The 24,558-nt window shown below is 36.3% G+C and overlaps 3 protein-coding genes and 1 long non-coding RNA gene across 11 annotated transcripts; 2 read left to right on the forward strand and 2 right to left on the reverse strand.

Moving 5' to 3' along the window:
* Positions 1–331: 331 nt before the first annotated feature.
* Positions 332–7,176, reverse strand: LOC112707203 (putative pentatricopeptide repeat-containing protein At3g23330). Of its 7 annotated transcripts, none has more exons than XM_072201223.1 (5): positions 6,831–7,141; positions 6,331–6,370; positions 5,816–6,077; positions 4,114–4,528; positions 332–2,956 (listed from the first exon to the last, which is right to left on the reverse strand). In XM_072201223.1, exon 5 carries the CDS (start codon positions 2,497–2,499, stop codon positions 424–426), a length of 2,076 nt encoding a protein of 691 aa, XP_072057324.1. In that variant the 5' UTR covers positions 2,500–2,956; positions 4,114–4,528; positions 5,816–6,077; positions 6,331–6,370; positions 6,831–7,141; the 3' UTR covers positions 332–423. The 7 variants fall into 7 exon arrangements, with proteins under 7 accessions (XP_072057324.1, XP_025614634.1, XP_072057322.1 ...); XM_025758849.3 differs by having other exon boundaries at positions 4,114–4,662; XM_072201221.1 differs by lacking the exon at positions 4,114–4,528 and having other exon boundaries at positions 6,831–7,176.
* A 2,273-nt stretch (positions 7,177–9,449) lies between these two features.
* LOC112707205 (uncharacterized) lies at positions 9,450–12,178 on the forward strand. The gene is made up of 4 exons (XM_072201224.1): positions 9,450–9,745; positions 10,113–11,049; positions 11,126–11,791; positions 11,950–12,178. Exons 2-4 carry the CDS (start codon positions 10,126–10,128, stop codon positions 12,082–12,084), a joined length of 1,725 nt encoding a protein of 574 aa, XP_072057325.1. The 5' UTR covers positions 9,450–9,745; positions 10,113–10,125; the 3' UTR covers positions 12,085–12,178.
* A 1,382-nt stretch (positions 12,179–13,560) lies between these two features.
* LOC140174847 (uncharacterized) lies at positions 13,561–15,435 on the forward strand. Of its 2 annotated transcripts, none has more exons than XR_011864803.1 (2): positions 13,561–13,905; positions 14,541–14,779. It is a non-coding gene; the product is annotated as an uncharacterized lncRNA (long non-coding RNA). The 2 variants fall into 2 exon arrangements; XR_011864804.1 differs by lacking the exon at positions 14,541–14,779 and adding an exon at positions 14,982–15,435 and having other exon boundaries at positions 13,563–13,905.
* Positions 15,436–19,780: 4,345 nt separating this feature from the next.
* LOC140174718 (protein MAIN-LIKE 2-like) lies at positions 19,781–21,295 on the reverse strand. Its single transcript, XM_072200218.1, has 2 exons — positions 21,158–21,295; positions 19,781–20,383 (listed from the first exon to the last, which is right to left on the reverse strand). The coding sequence occupies exons 1-2, from the start codon at positions 21,293–21,295 to the stop codon at positions 19,781–19,783; spliced, it is 741 nt and encodes a 246-aa protein (XP_072056319.1).
* Positions 21,296–24,558: the final 3,263 nt, after the last annotated feature.

Raw genomic sequence — 24,558 nt, forward strand, 5'->3', positions numbered from 1 at the left:
GCATTCACATGGAGGACATGGAGAATGAATAGTTGTGGCCTCCTTCAACGGCCATTGGGAGAGTGGTCCAACTTTGAATACAATGAAACAAAAACTCATCCAAATAAGAACCCACTTCAAAACGCCATGTGGTGGATGAACCCTCCACGCCCTCATTGCAAAAATGCAAACTTTGACTCTCAGAACTTACTCAATGTTCTCAAGTGCAAAAGTCATGGTACCATGTTAGCATGACTCGGTGTAATACTGTGAAGCAATCGCGCTGTGTGTGTGTGAGAAAGAGAGAGAGAGATTGAGAGAAAGAAGATTATAGAATAGCACAAGTAAAGGATCAGGTCATGGAGGTTAGCTCTTTTCAATTATAAACTTGAGAATAAAAAACCACTATATTCTGGGAATTCAACCATAGTTGCTACATTAATATTACCAATAATCTCCACATGAACAAGATCCATTCTTAAAATGGTGAAATCTGCTATTATCCCTGACAATGATTTCCCTGTTAACAATCTTTGCAATAAACTTAATTGCTGTATGGCAGTCCACACAAACCCGAATATTCTTTATTACGCGGATAGTTGTACCTGCAGGAGTGCTAATGATGCCAAATGCTATGGCAAGCCTCTCACTGTGGGTGAGTAACAAGTCACGTTTGTGTTCCTCATCAACATCATGAAGTGCCTCACTTGTGTCAAGAACATAACCTTCTTTCTCCATCTGCTCCAATAATACATACAATGCCTCGTTTATTTTGTCATAATATGGATGTGACTTATCTCCAGCCGTAAAAGTATGGACTTTGTATCCAACTTCAATCCAGCTGCATGCTGGAGTCTTCTTCAAGCCCTTTTTCCTCATGTAGGTTCTCAACTTTGAAGCATCTTTCCATCTTTGAGCTGATGAATAGATGTTTGACATCAAAATATAAGCACCTATGTTTTCAGGATCGACCAAAATTATCTTGTCGAGAACCTTCTCGGCTAATTCAACATTCTTATGAGCCCTACAAGCAGCCAACAATGTCGACCACACACTTCCGGTCGGTTGAACTCTCATTTTGCAGATAAAGTCATAGGCTTCCTCCAATCTTCCAGCTCTGCCAAGCAAGTCGGCAACAGCAGCATAGTGCTCCAGGCCAGGAGTAATACCAAACTCCTGTTCCATACTGTAGAAATACTTCCAAGCTTCATCTACCAACCCTGCATGACTGCAAGCCGTTAGAACAGCCATAAATGCCACATAGTTGGGTTCTACTCCATCCATTAGCATCTGCTCAAAGAAAGAAACTGCATCAAGAGCATGGCCATGCATAGCGCATCCCATAATGATGGCAGTCCATGATACCATGTCATTTGCCTCTATTTTGTCAAAAATATATCTAGCCATCTTGATGTTGCCACATTTGGCATACATATCCATCAGAGAGCTCGCTATAAATTTATTATCATCAAATCCAATTCTAATAATATATCCATGGATCTGTTTCCCCAAACTGAGGGCAGTCAAGTGAGCACAAGCCGGTATTACACTGGAGAAGGAAACATGCATGGGTTTGACTTTGTCCTTCAACATTTGGCGGAAGAACATGAGCCCCTGATCGAATTTACCATTCTGCACAGAGCCTGCAATGATAGAGTTCCAAGAAATAGCATCTCTCTTGGGCAAGAGGTAGAAGGAACGAAGCGAGTATTCGACGCGAGTACATTTTGCGTACATGTCAATTAAGCTGCTTCCAATGAAAACATCCGCATCCAACCCATTTCTGATAGCATATCCATGAATCTCTTTTCCTTTAATAAGATCAGCATGCTCTGCAAAGATAGGGAGAATGCTTGACAAGGTATAGGCATCAGGCTTCAAGTGGGCTCTAGCCATCTCCCTGACCAAGGCCAATGCTTCCTCATACATGCCATTTTGAGCATTTCCGGCAATGACAGTGCTCCAAGAAACAACATCCCTCACAGGCATTCTATCAAATACCTTTCTGACATTATCTATGTTCATATTGACAGCAGCCATGGTGCTGCAGTTGGCTCTGCCTCTCTCAGACAATCCATCAAGCACCTTACCTGCACGGCCCCCCAAGCCATGAAACTTAGAGTACATATTCATCAAGGCATTGGCTGTGTACAAATCAAAATCGAAGCCGAGGCGAAGGATGCAGGCATGAAGAGATTGGCCGAGGTAGAAGTCCTTCAAGAGGGCGCAGGCTTTAAGGAGAGAAGGGAAGACATGGCGGTTAGGGCGAATGCCAAGTGCCCTCATTTGACTAAAGGAAGAGAAGGAATGGTGGAAGAAGCCATGGAAAGTGTAGCACTTGATGATGGAGCTCCAAGCAAGAGGAGGAGGGGAACGAAGGGAACGGAAGAGGAGGATTGAATCATGGTAGAGGTTAAGGTTGGTGTAGAGTGAGAGAATGGAGGAGTTGTCTGAGTGCCAAGATCCTTTGGTCTTCACAATGCGGGCATGGAGTTTTTTGGCCTCGCGCACGCAACTCATGCTTGCATGTCGTGATTCATGGATGAGAACCACTATTGAACAATGTAAAACTACAACCAAATAAAAATGGCATAATAAATCCTCACCAGAATGATTGAATAAAATTCATTTGGAATTGGATCTTGTTGAATTCCTGTGCTCCAGAGAATTTCTGATGCTTTCTAGGTGACAAAATATCATTACCAGAATGTCTAGGGGATTCTTTATTGTTTAAGGCCGATGAAACAGATCCAAATTTTTCAACAAAGTCAGAAGGCCACCATGAAACATTAGAGGACCCTTGCTCTGAAGGGCCTGCATCTTCTTGTGTCTCGTCCATGATCTTATATGTTTGGAAATTAAATCCATCTTGCCACAGTTCTTAACCCATAAGAGACATATCAAGCTAAAGATAGTCCTTTAATTGCAAATCATTGAAATATAAACTTCAGCAGCTTCAATTGTACCAAGCTGCAGCCTGAATGAGTCAAATAACAAAATATGAAAATGAGAAATCAACATTACCAAACAAAAGGAAATAGAATTTTCAAAATCGCATAACAAATGAAAAGCATGTACAAGTACAACTAAGAGGCAATAAAATCACCATATAAAAATGAGGCTTGCAATTTTGTTACAATTGCCTCGGCCCCATCCATATATCATATATAAATCTGTTAAGGTTGTAAAATCGTTCATTGATCCATTAGCCATCACGTTCAATTATTTATGAAAAAGTAAAATTTCAAAAGTGGACATTTATTTCTTAATGGAGGTCATATTTTTAATTGGTCCATGCATGAACTGAACTTTTCAAATACAATTTTTATCATATAAATGGACTAATGGTTTGGTTTTGACCCATCCATTTTCACTGATAAAAAAAATCCATATTTGGAGCTCATAGGATATAAGCAAACACAATGTAAGTCAGAATCATCCACATTTACAACAGATGATACTAAATGTGTGGGGCAGGTAATCTTCCATTACTCTCTGAAAGAAAGAAACCACATGATAAAAGGTTGACTATTGAGAATTTCTATATATCATTTCCAACAGGGATCCATTTTCCATTAATGAAAATTGTACATGACGCATCCTTGTACATCAATGATGCAGAAAACTGATTCGTAGTCTAGAAATACAAGGAAAACAAAAAACTAGGTTAAATGACAGAATTTATCTTCAGTATTGCATAAGTGGACAAGGTTTATACTGCATATCCATGAAGTAATCAAATAACTTGAGCATTCTTGTAATGGACAAACATCTTATGTTCACATCCTTGCCCATAATGCTCTCGGGATTTACATAAATGCACAAGTTAAACTATGATGTGCTAAGATAGAACTACACAGGTTACTGATGTCAAATTATGCTAACATCCAAGTAATGTTATTTATTCAATTGTAAATCCAAATGCACCATTGCACCATCATCTATAAATATATATTAATTTTTTGAACTTGAGTTTTACAATTATCTAAACCTATTACAAATTAATCAATAATTTTTAAGTACAAATACAATTAGCATCAATTTGTCTCTTCTAAACCTACATTAAAACAGCAAAAATCAAGTCCAAAAAAAGTAACATAGAATAACTTTAAAAAAAAAAAAAAAAAACCTCACGTCTACACTGCAGAAGGCCAGAAGTAGAACAAAAGTCAGCAGTCAGGGACAGGTTGGGGCCGTTCCACCGTTGCAGAGGCAGGCCACCGGCGAGGAGAGGGTGGCCGCATGAGCAGGGCTCCGGCACAAGCAGAGCAGACCCAGCAGAGGAGGGAACCAACACGAGGGTGACAGAGACGGAGGAAGAAGAGACAGAGGAGGCACGAGGCGGAGGCGGATGCAGAGAAGGTGTGCCACGGCGGAGCCAACACGGCCAGGACGACACAGACGGAGGCGAGCAGGGGCGCGGACGAAGCAGATGCGATCAACAACTGGCGGCACGGAGATGAGGCAGAGTTTCCAGCGAGAGGCGCGGAAACGAGGCGGTGACCGTGTGGTGAAGGTGAGTGAGGTAGAGAGGTGAGAGTGTGAGAGCCTGTGAGAGTGAGAGTGAGAGCGCAACTGAGGTTGGGATGCAAGTCTGATCAAAGTTCTGAAAACCGGACCGGTCATCGAACCGCTCTAGACATTGGTTCACTAGTTTACCGGTCCAACTGGTTTAACCGTCGTCTAACCGAAAAAATCGTTTTATAATAAAAATAATAAATTATAAATAAATAAATAAGTATGCAAATTGAATTAATAAATAAATAAATAAATAAGCAAATTAATTTTTTAATGAATAAAAAGAGCAACTAATTATGGAAGAGAAAAAGAACATGAATATATGATTACATGAAATGAAATGAGGAAAGAATTGAACTGATCAGAAGAAAGTGTGATAGATGAGTGATTGTTGAAAGAGAAAGGAGAGTGAATAGCAGCAGAAGAAATATTATAATTGAGCCTTAGGTTAAGCAAACCCATGACGCTGTTTCCAGAATTCAAGAGAAAGAGGAGATTCCATCGAAGGAAGTTAGTTAAATTGCTTCCGATACAACCACTACCAGTTATTCATCTTCCCTGAATTAAGATTAGCCGTATCGTTCGAAATGGGAAGATTAGCAGCCAAAATTATTATCCACAGATGTATATTCGCAAATGTTTCTTGGTTCATACTATTATCCATAATTGAAATCAATAAATCACCAAGGTAGTCACAATCTAAGTAAAAATTAAATCACAGAACAGTAAAACAAACACAACAACTCAGCAACACATCATTAATCAATAATCAGTAAATTAAAATCACAAGTTCAAACTTTGCAATGTGAAATTAACAACATTCAAACTTCACACACAATTACTTTCAAGTTGACATAATAGTGATTAATCAAATAATAGCTTAAGTGGATCTATACCTTATTTTTCTGATACAGCTACAATCACTACAATTTTATAAGTTAATCCCCTGTTTAGATGATAAGTACAGTTTATTTGGTTATAAAAGAGAAAAGGGTGTCATAGCAAATTCTGTTTTCGCAGAAACTTGGAGAATAACAACTTCGCTGGTTTAGTTCCCAGTGAACTCCTTAATAGATCAAAGAAATTAAAGGTTCACTATTATTGAGGCATGCATGCTTAGTTAATAGCAAATAGCAAGGTTGCGAGAACCGGACCGGTCAATAAACCAGTAAAGTTACTGGTTCACTGGTTCGACCGGGGTTCAACCGGTTTAATTAAATATTAAATAAAATTATTAAAAAACCTATATATAATTTCAAATATATTAATTCAACTTATAATCTTTTCATCAATAGAGCTAAGATGTCGAGTTTCATACCTTTTAAGACCAAAAGAAATAACTTAGATAATCAATTACTTATTAATTCCAAGAACTCCTCCAATGACCCCCAATAGTATTGCTGCTAGTACGTCGCCGGCGCTGTATGTTACCTTGGGAAGAACCAACATCATACATTATCAGACCACCTTCTCCGAATAAGCCGCATTTCCTGGTGGCGTAAAGCTGAATTGCAGCTCTTAAAACAATAGCAACTACTGCTGTGGTGAAAAACGTCCTCCACCAAAGAGCACTCCTCCACCTAAAGAAAAAGAAAGAAAATTATGAGTTTTCACTTTTCAGGCTATGCTATGTAACATCTTTGTTTGCTACTCTTTTTACACATTGATGATCAAAGCAACGTAAACTCTTACATCTAGTTAACATTTTATGGAGAATGTTTGAAAAATTGGATTGGTAAGTTTTTCTTTCCCTCAATATCAAATTTACAAGCTATAGATAGTATGAGATTGAGAGAGTAAGAATGAATAGTCTAAGCAGAAATAGATAGATACCATGAAGCTGCCTCTTCAAGGGCAAAGAGGACACCACCTACTGGTGCGCGAAAGGCAGCAGCAACACCAGCAGCCGAGCCACAGATCATAATCAACAAATTATTCCAAAATCATAATAATAAAAATAACAACTCAGAATTATTATAATCAACAAAAACAAAATAAAAAAACAAAAACAACAACTCACATTACAATCAACAAAATAGAAAAAAGAATGCAACAGCAACAAAAGTTCTATCCTGGCAATCACGCTCCAAAATCAACTAAAATAGCAATTCAGAATCTGAGTATCAGCATAACCAACTCCAGTTTCATAAACATAGGCAACTCAGCAAAACAAAATAAGCAAAAATTGACAAAATCTGTAACTCAGAATGACAAACCCTAAATCAGCAACTCAATTATTAACAACAGTAAAATCAGGAAACACAGAGGAGACGACGAGGAAGCGACGACACCGGTGAACACAGTATTACCAAAATCGAAGTCACAGTGCTTACCGGCGGCGAGAAGGAAGGGGAGTGACGGCGACGACAGAGGAGACGACGACACCGGCAAACACAAAGAGATAGAGCTCGAACAGAAGAGACGACGCAGGTTCCTACAACGGCGACACAGCTCCTGCAGCGACGGAGCTTCCGCACGCGATGCCTCTACCCAGTGGAGACGAGTTCGGCTATGACAACGAAGCGTGGCTGCGGGGTTGTCGGGGCTGCGGGGATGCGGTGGCTTCGGGGATGGAGAGCTGGAGGGATAGGGTTCTGTGCTCTAAATTTCAAATGTTCACTTCAGTTTCAGAGAGGAGAGGAATGGGGCTTCGCTTGGGTGCGGTGGGGAATGCGGTTTAGGTTTTTTTTTTTTTTTTTAGGAATTAAAACGGCGCCGTTTGGAGGAGTTTTCGAACCAGAAATCCTTTAAAAAATCGGCCGGTTTCAGCGGTTTATTAGTTAACTGCCGGTTCGGCCGGTTTTGATCAGTTTTTGCTAAACGATTTATAAGGGTAACCGAACCGGCCTAGTGATCGGTTTCTGGTTAATCTAGCTGAACTGGTCGATCCGGTTCGAGTTACAGAACTATGGCAAATAGTCAAAAATTCAAAATCTAAAATTTCTAATGACCAGTAATCAAAGATATTCTTAATTCTTGATCTAATTTTAATCATTTTATTTTAATCTGAAGATGCTATTGTGGGGCAAAATCTATACCTATGTAGTTCTGCATCATCATGCAACCAACACATCGAAACAATTGAGAAGAAGAAAAACGATGTACCTATTCCCGTAGTAGCAATGTAGCATTAGTTGTTGGAGTTTTTGTGCTTCTAATAGTTTCTGCAGCAGCTATAATCTTCTTAGTTGCCACAGTCCACGGAGCCACCACGGGAAGCCATATGAAGTGGGGCTGAGTAGAAGAAGACAACGTCGGACACCGAGTTCGAAGAAGAAACTGCGATTGGTGAGACCGGGAGAGTGAACAGGGAGAGACTTGGAGCACAACCACAACGCAGTGAACGATGGCAATTTCTCACTCCCTGCGGCAGTGGCCCCTGAGCACAATGGACGGCGGCGACGCTGAGTCTCTCCTTACAGCGGTGGCGAAGGTTATAACCTAGGGTTGAGAGTTGAGAGAGTCTGAGGAACTGGGAGAATCAGAAATGGCTCGAGGAGGAAGAGGATTTTTTTATCCCTAGGCACAAAACCTTAAACGACGACGTTTTATTAGAACCGGCCGGATTTCGGTTCGGTCTGATCAGCTGGTTCAATGGTTCAAAACGATTTTGAATAGAGCGGGTTTTGACAGTGGATCGAATTGTATCAGAATTCGATTCACGGTTGGACCGATTCAACCGGTCCGTCCATTTCGGTTTTTAGAGCCATATATTCCTATTGCCGCTCTGTCCGGTTTGGTAGCCCGGATATTTCGGTTCGACTGATGGATCGGTCTGATTTTTACAACAATGATACTAGGGTTCGTTTATTTTTTTTTTTTTCATTTTTTCATTTCTTCTTCCAACCTAGGTTTATTTAGGGGACCAGAGAAACTAGTCTGCTAGCCAGCTAGATGAAATGTAATATCCAAAATTGAATTGCATATCTAATGAGAGTAATAAATAATAATAGAATAATCTGAAAAAATATAATAATTAAAGACAGAGAATTAACCTTTAATTATAATATTAAATAACAAAAAAGTGCCAACTAAAACTTTTTTTAAATAAAAACTTTCATCAATATCACCATGGCGATAAATAAAAAATATTATACAATTATAATGTAATCACCATGGCGATGTTCTTTCCTTAAATTAATTGTTTTGGTAATGTCAGCAATATCCTTCTCATTTTGGGAGAATAATTGTAACTATATTCTATATATAATCTCCCTTCAGTACATACAAGGAGAATTTATTCCTTCCTGTTACTCTGCAAATATTCCGATAGTATCCAAGCACAGATATAAATCATAATTGTTTTTTTTTTCCCATAAGAGGCCTAAACTATAATTACTCTCACTATAAATTTGTATTTTCTCTTAAGTATAACATACATCAAATATCAATATTAACAAGGAATGTTTTAAAGTAATCCTTCAAGTTTTGATTTAGCATATTCCTAATTTTATTAGCAAGAAAATAAAAAAGAAATAAAGAAATGGACAAGATCATATCTTGTATATACAAACTACTTAAGTGACCTAACACGTAAAACACGTTTGGTCTTTTCCTTTGGCCCTGTGCAACAAATTTTAATTTCATCCATAGTCTTGGACCATATAGTATATCATTATTACAATCACTTAATTTGTCTGTACTCTGTACCATGATTTGTTCACCTTCATTGTTACACGATCCCACACGCCACGTGGCACCTAGCTAAAACTAATCAGAACATAATGTGCTTATACATAAGTTACATTCTGTTATTTTGATCTGCACACAAGAATTCAATGCTGAATTGAATAAAAAGGAACCATTATTATGCAATATGCATTTACCTGTGAAACCAACCAAGTATATGGTATTATAAACACAAGCGTACAAAATAGTTTATTCTAAAAAAACAAAAAATTCCTTTCTTTTCTTTCTTAATCTCTTTGCCTTCATTTCTCTGGTGCTCTCTTATGCATGACACCAAAATTTCGACACTGCTTCAGGGTTAGCCTTTTCCAAAGGAAGAAGAAAAAGCAGTGAGGTTTTCAAAAGCTTCTTTCACCTAAAACTCTCTTTCTTTCTTTCTTTCTTTCTTTCTTTCACTTTTTCTGTGTTAAGTGTGTTAGTTGGTGTTTCTTGCTTTGGTAAAATGATGATGATGATAATTGTACATTAAGGAATCTATAAGAAGAAACACATGTTTCTATTTGGAATGAGAGAATGCTTCTAGGTTCTAAATTGCAATGCAGCATTCAGAATTTTCTTGGTAACAATTCTTGTCCAATGAAGTTCTATAGTCTTGGCTCAATTAGAGCTGCAATTTGCATTTCTTTGATGCTTTGTTTTGATTCTGATTCTCATACAAGACCAAAATCTTGAAACTCTGCAGCTTCTTTGGAACTGTTCCTTTGTCTTTTGTCCTCTGCTGCATTGGATTCTTTTTCCAATTTCAATTCCATATTGTTTTCAATTTTCTTATAGCACCAATTTACAAAGATGAATGATATAATTAATGTGAATTCATCTATAATCAAAACATAATATCATTTTAATTTTCTTGATAAATTTGTTACATTCTGCTGGGAAATGCCTAGTTTGATTTTCAAATTACATTTGATTTCTGAGTTCTGCAGAAACTAACACTACATGTTACTCAAAGATCTAATGGAAGAAAAACAGTTAAACCTTAGCCAGCCACTTCTATCGGTGCGGCGATACTCATCGACAAAGTCCTCAAAAAGAAACAAGAGAGATAGCAATTCATCAACAAGATTACCCTCTCCACCTTTATACAAATCAGATTTAAAGTCAGGTCCAGTTAGAACTGCAGGTGCTGTCCCATTTGTGTGGGAAAAAGCTCCTGGAAAACCAAAAGAACAGAGCAATTCACAAAAACATGGTCTAATCACTCCAAATCCTCCACCAGGGAAGGTTTCAAAGGTAAATAGGAAGCAATGTTTTGATGCAGTTTCGACTTGTGGAAGCAATAATGTTTCTGATTCTGTAAGGATTTCGGATAAAGAGGATGTTAAGGAAAAGGAAAAGGTAGCAGGTTCTGATTCAGATGATGAGAATTTTGTAGATGCTCTTGAGACACTTTCAAGGACTGAATCATTCTTCATGAGCACTACTAGTGTTTTTGATGATCAAGAGGTCCTGGAACAATCTAGAAGCTTATCATCATTGTCCAGCAATCGCGATTTCATAATCGACAGGTTCTTGCCGGCAGCAAAGGCCTTGACATCCGGAACACAGCCATATGCATCATCCTTCAGGAAGACAATTGTAGGACAAGAACAACAACGAAAAGAGGTGAAGACAGTTTTGAGACCAGAAATTTCCCTGCCTCTTAGTCAGCATAGGCCTAAAGCTCTGCCTCGTTATGGCGAAGATAAAACCGGAGACTGCAATGGAGCCGAAAACTTCACGGCCACTGGTTGTGGATTGTTTCCTAAGCTATGTCTTCTTAGTCCAATTGGAGGATCAAGAAATGAGGATAAGACTCAAAGTTCTGCAGTTCATGGAATACAAGCAAAATCAGTTGCTTCCCATTGTGAAACTACAAAGGAGGTACTACTTTGTTTCTAACTTTCTACTATCAGCTTTTCTTTCAATTCTTGATTTTTCACTTTTCTTATTCTTGCAGCATGCTAAAACTTCTTTTCCTTGGAAAAAGTCATTAGATTCTCAACCTGGTTTCACAGAAGTAATAGACATCTTGTGTGTTTCTGAGAAATCTAAACATGGAACTGATCCACATCATAGTAGAGGCTGCAATAAACCATCATCAGCCAGTGAGATCCCTGTGGTTGAGAAAACTCTATATGTTGATTCTGTGCGCAAGGTTAAGTCGCATTCAAGTTCAATCTCTTCTGAAGTAAAGAATCAAACCATCCACAAAGGAGATAGTTCTAAAAATTCTAGTAGTGATATGAACATAATAGAAATGACAAAACATTCCAAGAAGTTGAACTCAACAGAAGTTGCTACCAAAGTTGGAGAAGATGGGAAAATTGACTTAGAAGGCCAATGTGTTATTCAATTAGGCCAAAAAGAAACAGATGATGATGATGATTCAAGCTATATGCAGGTTTCACTTGAACTTCCTTCACTGAAAGCTCCATCAGAGTCTTGGCTTAAGCGCACTCTACCTACAATTTCCACAAGCAACTTGCAATCAAGAACAAACAACATTGCTACAAACACTTGTGCAAGAAGTCAAACTCATAAGACAGCTTCATCAATGTATCCTAAGTGGGAAACAATTGTTAAATCCTCTAATGTACATCATGGACATCAGAGGCTCCCTAAGGTAATTTTTCAGTAACTTATAATATCTATTTCAAACTATAGCTAACCAAATAAAAAACAAACAAATTGGCAACTATGCATAGTTTGTGTTAATTATTTTACAAGTATTATATGTTAATTTCTAAACTTTGCTAATATTCAGTCCTTCTTTTCTCTTAGGAACTACTGACAAGCATTCCAGAAGCTTTGAACATCATGGTAAAATCTGATTTTTGCATCAGTAATATGAGTTTCTTTCACATCTCAACTGTAAAAAACAATAGAACATGGTTACTTTTTGTACATTGTAAATGAAACAAATTGTTCCAATAACACAGAAAATGATTGTCATTGTAAATTACATCAATCTTTAACATGATCAAGCCAAAAGGCCATTGTTTCTTCCAAATTAATTCATAGTTTTAAATATTATAATGGATTCTTTCATTTACCCTTGATTGGTTGAGACAAAAGTTGCCTATATATGTATATAGTTTGATGGGTTCTACTTCCTCATAACATTGCAACGTGGTTCCCATGATTCATCGCCCATTTTGGAGAGAAAAGGAAAAAAGAAAAAGTTGTAACACGTTACAAAGAGTGCTCCATTCACCGCCAAATGTTAGCATCTAAATCCTCAATCCTAGATATGTTGCCTCACACAATCATACATTGAATACCAAAACACCTTTGTGGCCACTTTTAGGTTAGTTATCTACCCAGTCCAGCTCTACAATATTCTTTCTAATACTATATTATCTTTATATAATTTTAAATTTGATAAATTATAAACAAAATTAAAATAATCGTCCAAGTTTTTTTAAGGGTATTTCTCTTATTCATAGAGAAGAATTAATCTGCTACAGGTTTAAATTTTTTTTAAGGATTCATTGCTTGTTAATGATTGATATATACACAACATGAGATTTAAACTACCACACTTATTTAAACTGATAACTAAATTGATTACTCTATTGACTCAAGTTGGTTAAAAAAAATAAAATATATTTTATTAGACTAAATATATATACAAAAATAATACTTGCATTATTTTATATTTATTTATAAAATAAATGATTAAATTTGTTCTGAAAGATTATTTGTTCTCTAAATTAGACTTTAAAAATTTTTTTAATTAAATTTACTATTCAAAGATTTTAAGTTAGTCATATTAATCATTTCGTCATTTTGTCACAATTTGTTGATATAGTATATTAAGTGATAGCACAAAACATATTTACTGTCTTAATTGACTTCTAACATAAATTTATGAAATTAAATTTAATTAATTCTAAATTTAGAGATGGTGTCATTTAATATGTCACCTTAGCAAATTTTGACGATACTGTCAGACAGAAAGATTGATGTGACTAATTTAAAATTTTTAAAAGATAAATTTAATTAAATTTTTTTTGGAAATCAATCTATAAATTGAGTAATATTTTAAAGACGATTTTGATTATTATAAAGAGTATATTTTTTATTTTATTATTTTAATCATTTTTATTATGAAAAGGTGTATTATAAAGGATATAAGATTAGAAAGTTTTTAAGTATATTAGTACAAAAGTATTTCAATAAATTTTAATTGTTAATACATATATTTTTTATAATTAAGATCAATAATTAAAAATAATTCAAACACATTATATATTAAAGTTTCCCTTAAGATTCGCCACTCCAGGCAACAAATTTATTTAAAATTTGATGGAAGGAGGCAGGGAATATAATTAATTAATTAACATACAAATAATTCTTATTATTAAAACGGAGTATGGCCTTTTTGACGTAGGAAATGGTAGCTAAGCAAACTTTGTGGTTATCGAGGACGCATCAAGATCTGGAAAATTCTGCAAGAGAAGGTTGGATTTGGATCGCTGAAAGATGAGCAGAGAATTGGTCGAAATTGTTGATGGTACGCACAATTCTGGAGGAGCCTTATCTCTATTGGGAATGTTCTTTCTCTCGCTTTGGATCATATCCATGGTAATATTTTCCTGTGGTGATGATGATGACGATCCCCGCCGCCGCAGAGGCGGAAGATCTGGCCTTAGTGGACTTGGCGGAGACGGTGGTGGTGCAGATGGTGGCGGCGGCGGAGGTGGTGGTGGTGGCTTCGGTGGTGGCTAGAGCAATGTGAGTTTAATTAACTCTTTGTTGTAATGGCATGTATACAAAATCAAAAGTAGATAAATTATTAGGCTTTATTACAATTGTTATATTACTATTAAAAATTCATCATATCTTCTTCTTCTTCTAACTGAGTTGCTTAATTCTACTTCTCTGTTTTCTTCATGAACTGCACATACAGAATTCTGCAGTTTATACCCTTAAATCTGTTAGATATCAACATGTCTCTTATTTTTTTTTTTTTTGTTTACGAATTACTTGCAGTCTTTAAATTGACAACAAAATTTGACTAAATTACTATATATTGATTCTTAATTATTAATTTCAGATAAAAATAACTGTACGTAAATTTTAATCTTTAATAAAATAGTTCAATTTATTTTGGATATGATGTTTCTTTTGTTTTTTTTTGAATAAAACTTCATCCTAACCCCTAATTATTTGACAATGACTCTTCGCTCCTTACCGAAAGCAAAATGCCATTGCGCCTCTGTCAATTAAGTCCGTTGGACATCTTGCTCTTTTTGTTAAATTCTCAGATAACGATACAATTTTACGTATAATGTTACTTGCCAATGTATAATTTATTTAATAAATTCATAGGAGTTTAATTATCCCATTTTTCTAAATAACAATTTCAGATAGTATCACCTACTAGCAATGCTCTAGAACCAAATGAATGGGATCATAGGAATGCGTTGCAATTGCATGATTTATTTTGCTCTTATGGTAGATTAAGATTTAATGTTTGAGGGGATTAGTGTACAAAAAATAGGTGTTTTATTTGTTCACTGTTGTGGTGTTGTGATTCCATTGATTGTAAGACGAGCAATATCATGTTATATTGTACATTATGTTTCTACCAATAAGAAAGAAATTGTGAGATGAGCATCAGTCTTTTTTTTTTCTTTCAAGTAAGTATCAACTTTTAAATTGTTCCTTTTTTTTTGTCATGAATTGTTTTTTCATTTGTCTATTGTGTCTTTCCACTACAGGCTACTCATTAGATAAAACTATAGTCCGATATTTATTGATTATATTATGCAAGGATCTCAAGTAACTAGAACTCATGTGTCCTACAGATAACAGAAACAATCAAGTTATTTTCTCCTTTGATGGTGTTGGTTACATAGATCAAAGAATGTTTTTATCACTGGAACGTAAGTTCTTTAATTGTTTTGGTTTTATCTTCATATTCTTTTATGTCTATTGATTCAGTTCCCTATCATCTGCCAACACAATCCTTGTGAAATTCACCCAATCCTTAATCTACACTTGACAAACCAAATAACAAAAAATTTGGTCATTTGTTCTTTCTTCACAATGGAAGCTACCTTATCGGAGGTGAACTTATGCATATTAAGTGTATCTATCGTTATACAATTTTACTAAGAAAATAGAGCTGATTATAGAGCGTGTACATTGTTAATTGGCACTTGAAACTAATGAAAATAGACTATGATTATCATATTATTGTTAAAGGACTATTATAATGATTAATAATTAATCACACACACTTCAAAAATTTGTTGTATACATACTCACTTCCTGGTTAATATGATATTTTAGTCGAAAGAGATTGTCTACATTTTGTAACACTTGTTTTGAACTTCTGATATTGCTCTGTGCACAGATAAGATATTTACCATTTGTCACAGTTGTCCAAGGAGCGCATTACTAGTGGGTTTATTAAGTAAATTTGGAAAAAAGGGAACAATTAAATCCCTATTAATTTATTAAGTAAATAACTAAATCTGCAGGAGATAATCTCTCTTTAACAAATTATAGCAAGTAATATCACATGTAATATTGTGTCGTTATCTGTTGATGAAGAGTTTAATAGAAGGGTCAAGATGTCCAATGAACTCAATAGACAGGGTCGCAATGACATTTTGTTTTTGATAAACGACAGGCAGTCATTTATGCTATATTTGGTTGGTGAGAAAATGAATAAAAAAGAAATAAATAAAAAGAAAATGAATGAAAAATAATATTTTTTTATTTGATTATAAAAAAGATTAGGAAAGAAAATTTTTTTTGTAAGTCCCATTAAAAACATTTTCTTTTCATCACAATTCACAAGCAAGAAAACAAGAAAAAAAATACTATATTTTTTATATTTTTAATACTATTTTTAGTAATATTATTATTAACAATTATTAATATAAATTTAATTTTAATATATTATTATAATATTTTATAATATTTATATTTTATTTTATAATAAAAATATTAATATAATTTTATATTATTATAATTTTTTATTTTATTTATTTATTTTTTATTTATTCAAACAACACACAAATAACTATTTTTTTTATTTAGTGAAATGATTAGGAGCTGGGTGATTTTTTTTTCCATGAATTTGCTTTCATTTATTCAATATTTATTTTTTTTTTTTTGGCCATGGGCTATAAGCCCAACAAGACAACCCACCTAAAACCTAAATTCAACTAAATCCTCCTAATCTATCTGAAACCAACTACCGCTTTTTTTCTTGAATTTTTCGTTGAATCAATTTCCATGGCATATTCAAATTAGCCAACTCTCACGGTGGGTTCTCCAAACTCTTGCCTCACGATCTCTTCCAACCCCTCCTAATGACAACGCCATTCTTCTTCTTCTTCAGCCTGGTATCCGTTGCCACCGTCGTCTTTCATCGGAGGTTGTATTGATACTGCGCCAAATAACCTGTTGAGTTGTTATTCCAATTTTGCGCTTTGCTGTCTTCTCTCTTCTCCTGCCATTGCTGCACTTCTGTTCATCGATGCTCCTTCCTTACAGTTATGTTGTTCCAACTTACAGAGTGCATCTTTGCACATCTGTACAATTATTTCTGAGGGTGGTCTGATGATCCGTGACCTTGGATGTTTGAGTTAAAGGCCTGTTAAGTTTTAAGGCCCATGTATACAACGTTGTTAGGACTGAGGATCAGATCAGCTTGTTCATTTGGTCTGCCTTTGACTTTTGACCAAAGTTATAAAATAATATCTGTCCGTATTGTCCCTTTTTGTTCACGCTAAGTTAGTTTAGTTTAGAAAAACAATTATTTACGATAAAAATTCAGGTAAAATCTATTTTATGTGAAATTGATATTTAAGAGTTGTTAGATAAAAATTTAGTCAAATCAGTTAATTCATCTAACAATTTTCATTTATTATCTTTATATAAAATTAATTTCATCTGAATTTTTACCGTAATTTATACTTTTTTATATATTTTTCCAAAATTTCCTTTTCTGTTATAAAAAATTATTTTTCATATTTTCAATTATTTTTAATACTAAAAATAATGAGTATAAAAAATATATACATAAAAATAATCCACATAATATTAGTGAGTATATATTACATTGATTAGGAGTTTAGGACAATTGGGCAAAGTTTTCGTGGCATTTGTTAATTGCATCAAGTTTCAAGTTAGCAAGCTACACCCGATTAAATAATAAATATAAATATGTGAAGAAAGTTCTATATCAATAGACTAATAACTAACCAATAAATTATAAGTCAAATAATATAGTCTTTTTATTTAGTTAGATATAGAAATTAGACTCAAAAATTTTAATATGGGAAGTAAAGTGGTGTTTTGGTTAGAAATGGGGAATAGAGTGTTTTACCCAATGATGGATTCAAGTTCAACACGCAGTGGCGTGGTGGTTGCGACAAGTATAAGGTGAGTTGACGTGGCGCAGGATGAGTGGGACACGGTGGCAGCACGTGGGGGCGTGCTGATGAGGTGGCGGAGCAAGAACAGTCCACGTAGGCACCACGTGGGGGCGTGGTGATGACGTGGCGAAAGGTGAATGGGCCACGCAAGCATCACGTGGGGGCGTGTTGATGACGTGGCCCTGGAAGAAATTGCAACGTAGGCATCACGTGGGGGCGTGATGAAGACGTGGCGGAAGGTGAATGGGCCACGCAAGCACAACGTGGGGGCGTGTTGCTGACGTGGCGGCACGTGGTTGGTCCACGTATGCATCACGTGGGGGCGTGATGTCGTGGCACGTGGGGGCGTCGTGACACGTGGCAGAACGTGATTCGCCTGACGCAATCAAAACGTGGGGGCGTGGTGAATGCTACTCTCTATATAAGGCAGTGCACGGATTCATTTTCATTCTAAGGAAGTGTGTGAGTGTTCTTTGAGGGTGTTTCTGGGGTAATGGAGGGTACCGCAAACTTGGTAGTGTATCGCGACGGTGAGATAATACGTAATACTCATGAGGGAGTGAGGTTTGTGTGCCAGAATCCATTTTCGTTTGTGGTTCCATGCACCATGACGTTTATGGAACTTCGGAATGGTCTCTGTCAAAGCATGGAGAACGGTACGTTAATGAGAGTCAGCAGAATTCTGTACCGTAATCCGGTTGTAGTTTTTGGTGGGCTAATACAGTTTGATACCATGCCAATCACTGACGAAGTGACTATGCATAATATGTTTCAAATTCACCGGCAGACTCAGATGCGACAGCCACATATTGAGCTGTATGTTGAGTTTGAAACCGTAGTGGCGGAAGGGATTCAAAATGACTTAGAGGTGGAGGATGATAGAGCTGCAGTGTACGAGGAAATGAATAGTGACAGCGAAGAGGACTTCGAAGCCACTTATGAAGCCGGCAACGAAGACGAGGATGGTGATGTGGGAGTTGAGACAGCAGCTGATAATGTAGTGGTTCACCCATCGATCAGTCAACCGATGAACGTGCCACCTTTTATGCGTGAGTTGGATCTCGACGCCATGTATGCACCGGAGTTTTCGGAATATTCAAACATAGGTACGTGATGACCGAATAATTTGTTATCTTTAATATATACTTCGGATTGATTAACAAACGATAATGGGCACTTTCTGTAGGCGTTGCTGATCCCGAGGACGGAGAGTTCCAGATTGGAGTGGAATACAGTTCTAGAAAGTCGATCGTGGCAGCAATTAGAAGTTACACTATTGCTAGAGGAGTTAACTACGACGTGTATGAGTCTGAGCCACAAACGTTCTATGCAAAATGCAAGATGTATGGGCGCGGGTGCGACTGGCTTATCCGAGCCAGCTTGATACAGAAAAAAGGTTGTTGGGAGATACGCAGATACAACGGTAGGCACACGTGCACGATGGGAGTGATTTCACAGGATCATTCCAAGTTGGACTCGGACACAGTTGCTGAGGCTATAAGGCCATTGGTCGAGACTGACCCGTCCATAAAGGTGAAAACTATAATAGCCGAAGTCCAGTCAAGGTTCAACTATACCATCAGTTACCGAAAGGCTTGGTTGGCAAAGCAGAAGTCCATAGCGAAAGTTTTCGGTGATTGGGAGGAGAGTTACCAAGCCTTGCTGTGGTGGCTCTCGGTTATGGTTCAGAAGATGCCTGGGTCAGTTGTCCAGATAGAAACACGCCCACTCTACAATGGGAATGAAGAGGCGCAAGGGGTAAAAATACTTCATCGCGTATTTTGGAGTTTCAATCCATGCGTTAGGGCATTCAGGCATTGCAAGCCCCTAGTTCAGGTAGACGGAACACACCTATATGAAAAGTACAAAGGTACACTTCTGGTAGCTGTTGCACAGGATGGGAACCAAAACATTGTGTCTATCGCTTTTGCCTTGGTGGAAGGGGAGACAGCTGATGCGTGGCACTTCTTTTTAAGGAATCTGCGAATGCATGTTGTCAGAAAAGATGGTGTGGGTATGATTTCGGACCGGCATGAGTCAATTCGAGCAGCAGTAAATCGTTCCGGAGGTGACTGGCAACCTCCAAGAGCATGGTGGATGTTTTGTATAAGGCACATCGGCAGCAACTTCCTATGAGCATTCAAAGTCCCTCACTTGCAAAAGCTTGTGGTCAATATTGGGTATTCAAGAACGGTGGAGGAGTATAACATCAACTATAAGAGGTTGGAAGAGCGAGGCGAGGCATACGCCAGGTGGTGCGATGCCATTGGACTTAGACATTGGGTATTGGCATTCGACGAGGGACATCGATGGGGCCATATGACGACGAATAGGGTCGACTTATCTGTGAATAGGGTCGACCCTAACAGACAAAAAATCTGACATCTCACGTATCTCATTATGGACTCTTCAGTATCCAACGGCTCTTCATCTCTGATACTTCGAACCCAACCAAGCTTTATATAGGATTTCGAATTACGACTGAGCACCGGTTGACGTCCGAATATTGCCATGCTCTGACTCTGAACGAAATCACTACTACTATCAGTCCATCCACTCACAGGCTCTCCATCAATTGGTAACCCAAATATATGTGCGACATCTTCCAATGTCACTGTAACCTCACCCACCAGCAACACAAAAGTGTGAGTCTCCGGCCTCCACCTTTCAACCAGAGCAGCTAACAACGGGTGAAATCCTCTTATCATCCCAATCCTAGATACGTGGTAGAATCCAGTGGCGCGTAAGTAGTTTTCGACCCTCGGATTCCAACTCTGTGGCGGATCCAATTTACGCACTAACAAATTTCTGTTAGGCTGCATCAACAAAAATATATTTGTTATATTAGTTATAACTATTCATTTATTATTAAACAAATATTACCATATCTATTTATAAAATGTATATGATCACTTCAATTAATAATATTATTTACATATTTATTTATTTTAATATTTTATTTATTAAAATTATTAACGTAGACTGCAGTACCATTAACATAATTAAAATATTTTTTCTAATATTTTAATATTATAAATAACAACTTATATATATTTTTAATATTTATTTATTACTTTAACATTTACATGTTAAACTTTTGAATATGTTCAAAATATACATATTTATTTACTTACAGTATATATATTTTTTATTTTATTAGAGTATTATTTTTATATTTATATCGTAGAGAAATATATTTTTTAAAAAAAATTTTACTATATCGTATAGTATATTATAGTATAGTATTGTGTTGTATAATATAATATTTTATTTTAGTATTTTTATATTAGAAAATTAATTTAAAATTAACAAAAAATAATTATTTAACATATTAAATAATAAAAAATAACAGATAAAATATACAATAAAAATATAATTTACCAACTTACATATATAGGATGATCCAAATAATTTATTATATGATCCTCCGGAGCATTATAATTACGAACCATTCTTTAAAATAGATACAAAATAATATTTTTTTATTGACTGTTATTTTTTCACTCTATCCACTAACAGCAACCCCCTTCCCCTACAACCCCCTTCTTCCCTCTCACTAATACCCTTTCGAAGCTCTCTCACAAACTAACCCTTTCTGTCTTGTATATGTATGATGGAGGGGAATGCTCTTTATATAGAGCTTGAAGAGGCCACACTTTGCTGTTTACCGGGGAACCTGTCCCCTGCATGCCAGCACCTGCAGCACGCCCCCCGAGGTGAAGGAACATTGGAACTCCGCGACGCCAGCTGCACCTCGCCCCTGTAGAACCTATGCACAATTACTTAAGAGGGGGGTGAATTGAGTATTGCAACAACAATGAATCTTTTTGCGAAAGTTAAAGACAATATACAAAAGTGTTATTGTACTAGTATTTTTCCAAGAGCTTAACTCAATTGCTAAGCATTTATAAGGAGCTTTTACTTTCCAATAGACACCAACTCAAATAAATTGATCAAGCTTTTCACCAATCAGACTTAAGCTACTCCTTGAGTACTTACGAAGCTACTTTTCGATCACAATTTATTTGCTCAAAGGTAAAAGACAATAAAATTGAAGAGATGAGTTTGGAGAGATGCAAACGCTATTTAGAGTGGTTCGGCACAATCCTTGTCCTACGTCCACTTTCTTTCTCAATCGCAATTGAGAAGTTTCACTATTGCCAAGCTTCAAGGTACTCGCACAAAACCTTTTACAATCCGAGTCCTTAGTTTCTAACACCTCACGGTATATGATCACCACTCGTATACTAACCCACTCCACTTAGAGATACCTTCTCTAAGATTTGCCTTGAGTACTTAGTATACCTCTTTGGTATCCTCACCGACTATAGTGTTTATAACTCTTGACTCAATCTTGGAGATCACACTCCAATTTACAAAGTGTACAAGAAAACAATTCTCAAAGAATTGTTGAGATGAAATGAGTACTCTCTAGAAGAGTGTATGATTACAAGTTTAGCACTATTGAACCAATTGATATTGCTCTCTCAAATTGTGTATTATAACACCTTAAAAAATGTGTAGAATGAAAGAATATGAACAATATAGTTTGCAAATACTCAAGTATATGAAATAAGGCTTCAATCCATCTATTTATAGACTCCCCAAACCTTAGAAACGTTGGAGAGTTAGTGGGATGGAGCCTTTTTGTCAAAACTAGCCGTTTTTTATGTTTTTGAATCATTTGCATCGATGCATAACACTTTGCATCGATGCAAATGTGTCTTTGAAGCTGAAATTTGAATTTTCAGCTAGGTTGCATCGATGCAAGATGAGTGTGCATCGATGCAAACCTTAAAGAATGGCTTAAAATCACTTCAAAATACTTAGGATTGATCTCAAACTTGTTGGAGTCAATTCCTATGCTCTTGTACCTTTGAAAACAAGTTTTAAACCATTTGGCTAGCATCGAATTGCAGGATGTGCATATGATATGATAATCAAAACATTTTGTGAGTGTGTGTTGAGAGATTTAGCAATTGGTTCTTAACAAGAAGTTACCTAAGTCCTAAGACACTATACTTGTCTTCAAATGTTGTGGACTTGGGTTTCTTGTTGTTGTTGTGTTGCTTTCAACTCTTCATTCCTCAACGTTGAATGTTGGTTGATCTTTCAACATGCTTGTTCATTCAAGTTGTTTGTTGGTTTGTCTTTCATGTCGTTTGTTGGTTTGTCATTCATCAAAACCTACGAATACAAACTTCGCATACAAGCAACATGATTTACAATTTCCCCCTTTTTGATAATGACAAACCAATTTTGAGGATATGCATTTATAAATGATTTTGAAAGCAACAATAATGCACTTTGTTTTATAGAAAGCTTTGGAGAAGACTTCACAAAAAAATTTTTGCAAGAGTTCCCCCTAAATATGTGCATTTGTTCCCTTAAAGGGCGTTTATCAAAGAAAACGATTTAGATATCAAAGTTTTTGCTTAGCGGAAGTCTTTTTGAAATCATTGTTTCGCAAACTTATTTCTTCTTTTCAAATCCTCAAACTTCTTCTTTTTCAAAAGTTCAAAACTTCAAATATCCTCAAACTTCTCTTCCCCCTTTTGACATTATCAAAAAGAAAGGAGTTTGAAATGTGTCATAGAAGCATGCATAAAACAATGAATTTTTTTTTAAGTATAACAAGCATGCATAATTCCCCCTAAAGAAGTGAAATATATCAAAGCATGCACATTAACTTAAAATAGGGGTACCAAGCCTATTTTGAGTTATTCACCAAATAAGCATACAAGCATTAATCATTAAACAAAATTATGAAGGAAATATCAAAGTATTTAAACCATAATAGAAATCCTTAGCTTACTAGGAGTTAGTTTAACAATTCATATAATCAAATAAACATAAAGCAATAAAAAGTGACTTGATGAAGAGGAGACAATAAATCTTGGTCTTCATCATCATCATTATCCTCTTCATACGGTAGGTGGATGCCGAAATGCTCATATAAGTCATCAATACGACGATCCAAGCGACCCGTGCGATGATCTACACGAGACACACGACGATTAAGTGCTTCAAGTTGCCTACCATGCTCTACTTCAATCCTTTGGATGTTTTGGTTGATGGATTGTAATTCTCTCATTACATCAACCAAGGAGGGTGGTTCTTGAGCTTGAGGTGCTTGTGGAGGAGCTTGCTCTTGAGGATCTTGTTCATCAGCATTTCTTCTTCCCATTTTGTTGAGAAGATGAGTGTTGATACAAGATTGAGGTGGTACTTCCTTGGCAATCTCATTTGATACATCAATACCAACATAATCAAAGACTTTAGACCATAGGCAAAGGAATCCTAATCCACCATTCCTATCCTTCATCTTGAGCCTAATCATATGTTGTACTATAAAGTATGGCCAATTAATCTTAATCCCATTCATCATAGCCCACATGACAATCAAATCTTCATCATTTACATTCGCATGCCCGGATATTCTAGGTTGCAATACATAGGTGACTAGATATAACAAAGTTCTATGTTCTGCACTCATTGAATTGCAACTAATTTTGGAGTGAGCTCCTTGTACAAGGTTGAACAAATGCATGGCATTGTCCTTTGAATAACCCCATTCATCAATTGGGGTTTTACCACCTTGAAACAAGTCACCTTGATTTGGCAACTCCCAAATGGTGGCTAACTCATCACCATCTAGCCTATAATCCTTTCTTCCTATCTTGAAGAATAATGTGAAATTTGATTCATCTTCCTCATCAATCTCAATCATGAGTGTACTATAGGCTATGGCAACTAAATCCGGATAATATTTACTCTTAATTTGAACAAAATCCATGAGGCCTTGATGAATTAGAATAGCCTTAAGAGTATCAAACTTATGAATGACAAGAAGGGTCGGATCCAAATACCTCGGAGGAATTTCCTTTCTTCCGGCGAGCCTTGCCTCATAGAATTGAAGATCTTCATTAGAAGCAAAGTACCTTGCCAAAGGATGATCATTTGGAGGTGGAACCACACTTGAAGAGCCTTT

Source organism: Arachis hypogaea, chromosome 8 (assembly GCF_003086295.3).
Source record: "Arachis hypogaea cultivar Tifrunner chromosome 8, arahy.Tifrunner.gnm2.J5K5, whole genome shotgun sequence".
NCBI lineage: Eukaryota > Viridiplantae > Streptophyta > Magnoliopsida > Fabales > Fabaceae > Arachis > Arachis hypogaea.

What these genes read in the sequence shown, in the direction of transcription:
- LOC112707203 (XM_025758847.3), bottom strand. Translation starts at nt 2,499, where the DNA reads ATGAGTTGCGTGCGCGAGGCCAAAAAACTCCATGCCCGCATTGTGAAG.
- LOC112707205 (XM_072201224.1), top strand. Translation starts at nt 10,126, where the DNA reads ATGTTACTCAAAGATCTAATGGAAGAAAAACAGTTAAACCTTAGCCAG. An exon ending in ATTGTGAAACTACAAAGGAG is followed by an intron (nt 11,050 to 11,125) that starts GTACTACTTTGT and finishes TTATTCTTGCAG; the next exon opens with CATGCTAAAACTTCTTTTCC. An exon ending in GACATCAGAGGCTCCCTAAG is followed by an intron (nt 11,792 to 11,949) that starts GTAATTTTTCAG and finishes CTTTTCTCTTAG; the next exon opens with GAACTACTGACAAGCATTCC.
- LOC140174718 (XM_072200218.1), bottom strand. Translation starts at nt 21,295, where the DNA reads ATGTTCCTTCACCTCGGGGGGCGTGCTGCAGGTGCTGGCATGCAGGGG. An exon ending in ACATATACAAGACAGAAAGG is followed by an intron (nt 20,384 to 21,157) that starts GTTAGTTTGTGA and finishes TTGTTGATGCAG; the next exon opens with CCTAACAGAAATTTGTTAGT.